This window comes from Tupaia chinensis, unplaced genomic scaffold (assembly GCF_000334495.1).
Source record: "Tupaia chinensis unplaced genomic scaffold, TupChi_1.0 Scaffold000161_1, whole genome shotgun sequence".
Classification (NCBI taxonomy): Eukaryota; Metazoa; Chordata; class Mammalia; order Scandentia; family Tupaiidae; genus Tupaia; species Tupaia belangeri.
The window spans coordinates 901191-903464 of record NW_006159632.1 but is presented as its reverse complement, the minus strand read 5'-3'; the positions used below and the strand labels follow the sequence as shown (position 1 = coordinate 903464).

The 2274-nt window shown below is 57.7% G+C and overlaps 1 protein-coding gene across 1 annotated transcript in view; it reads left to right on the top strand.

The window, feature by feature from the left end:
* RYR2 (ryanodine receptor 2) overlaps window positions 1-2274 on the top strand; it is a gene marked incomplete in the record, with an annotated part of 234621 nt that overhangs the window by 94568 nt on the left and 137779 nt on the right. The window contains 1 exon segment of the mRNA XM_027770831.1: window positions 1157-1277. Coding sequence (XP_027626632.1) covers window positions 1157-1277 — 121 coding nt within the window.

Here is a 2274-nt window from a genome sequence, read left to right as displayed (position 1 = left end):
GGGGCCCCTGACCCCCGCGGGAGCTTCTGCGGCCCGCCTGCAGACGAGGGCCTGAGTGCGGCTGCCACCTGGGTCACAGCAGTGATAAGACCCCGCAGTCGCTGATGGCACCGGGCGCCCTCGTCCCTGAGCACGCGGAGCCCGCCTGGGAGGAGGAGGGCCGTGTCCCGTTCCCTCCTGTCACGCGGGCGCAGAAACGCCCCTCGGGAGCCTGTCTGCCAGCCGTGCCAGGAGGGTGTGGACCGGGACTGGCAGGCCTGCACATGACGTTCCCACAATGTTTTGACGAAGATGAAATTATAGTTCCGTGGAGTGATGCTATAACTATAGGCTATTGTCTGATATTTTCCACCTGTTTTATTCCGTTCGAATCTGCTTTATTTGCACATTCATGTGGAAATTACTAGCCCAGGCCTCAGATAGCCGCTGACAGGAAACACCTCCGACCTGGCACACACACCCGGGGCTGGGCACTGAGACTAAGGAGCTGCGCCCAGACGGGTGAAGGCAAGCCCGGGCCTGCTCCCAGCCCCGCGTCCCCCCTGCTCTGGGATTGTCCCCTTCGCGTGCTCAGTACGCGACTTGCTTTGCTCATTCTGTGAAGACAAAGGCCTTGCAGGTCAGGAAGGTCCAGTGTCTCAGGCCTGGAGTCTGATTGTTGTAAAACAAAGTTTTTTTAAAAGAATTATTATTTTAAAATTTGACCAGAGTGGGGCTGGGAGTGAGAAAGCAAGCCACGAGGCCTGGGACGTGATTCACGGTTGGCTGAGTGGGAGTCTAGTGCTTTAGCCACCATGCTACCTGCCTGTCCCCAGTGTAACTTCTGCTAGTGAGAGTGCTCATGCCAGCACATGGGAGCAGGGTCCCCAAGCTGGGGGCCGGAGGTGACTGCAAACAGGACTCGGCGCTTGCTGCTCCTCGCATCTCTGCGAAGACCGGAGGGACAGAGGGACGAAGCCCGCAGTAAACGGGAGTGCTTACGCTGTTAAATTGACGGAGGGAACCAAGTGAATTAAAAAAGGGGCCAACCATGGGTTCTAGGGCCTCACGTGTGCTGACAGAACCGCGTCTGGATGTGGCTCCATGCTTCGGTTCTCTTGGGAGGGCTCTCACACGTCCTCACGAAGTTCTAACACCCCTCTGTTTTCCCGCGTAGCTGATCCACGCTGGGAAGGGAGAGGCCATCAGAATCAGGTCCATTTTGAGATCCCTGATCCCACTGGGAGATCTAGTGGGCGTCATCAGCATCGCTTTCCAGATGCCGACGCTGGCCAGAGGTAAGAGGGCTGCCACTCTCCAGACGTGGCCTGTGGCACCCGCCTGACAGCGCTGTCTGTCCTCGGCCCACGCCCCGCACGCAGCATGGCTACACTCCGTGTGTGTGAGGCGGGCACGGGGCCTGGCTCTCGTAGTGACTCTCCATGCTCCTTGTGTGTGAACGGCCGTCTTCCCATGAGACTCGCCTCGCTCGGTCCTCACAGTCCAGGGCTGTCCAGAGGCGCAGGCCAGGTCGTCCTGCACCCTCGGTTCCCCGCGCTGTCTTCCCGCCCTCCATTCCTGACTCACACCGCCTGGGAGTTTTCCCTGTCTCTTTCTTACAATGCTTCTCTTGCAAATCAATCAGTGCTCACAGCTTTTGACCTGAGATTTTAAGACTCTGTTTGTTGAAAGAAATGTTCAGGATTGAGGAGGAAATTTTAAAAGGGTGTAAGGTATTTTTAAAGACCATCCAAAGATATATTAGGTTCGAAATAAGGCCCTGTTTCCACTTGTCCCAATTTCACCTTATGGGAATACGTGAGTAGCTATGAGTGCATAATTCCTCTCGGCACCAACGTCGTATTGCAGAACCCCCCGTTTGGGCGGGTGTGTGCGCGGTCTGACGTTAGCACTCGGCGTGTGAAGGACAGTCTTGCCCTCCCTGAGGTGCTCACTTGCTTGCTCGCGTCTGACGAGGAGGAAGTGGGGTCTCATGTGCAGACCCTCACCAGCCCATGGTGCCGGGGTGGGTCCTGGACCTCGTGGTAGTCTTGGGGGAGCAGAACCGGGAAACGGCCAGCCTTGCCTCCCACAAGTCAGTTTCCGTCCCCGGGCCTCTTCGGCCTCCTCGTCCCTTTCCTGAACTGCTCTTCAGGGCGTCTCCATGTTCTCAGCAAAGTGCCCCCCCCCTTACATTTTGAGCCATAAAATGGGCAGGGTCAGGACAAAGTGAAAACGGTCCCGGTGACATTCCCGCGAGGAGCTGGAGGAGTGCCAGACGGGGGGGGGGGGGGC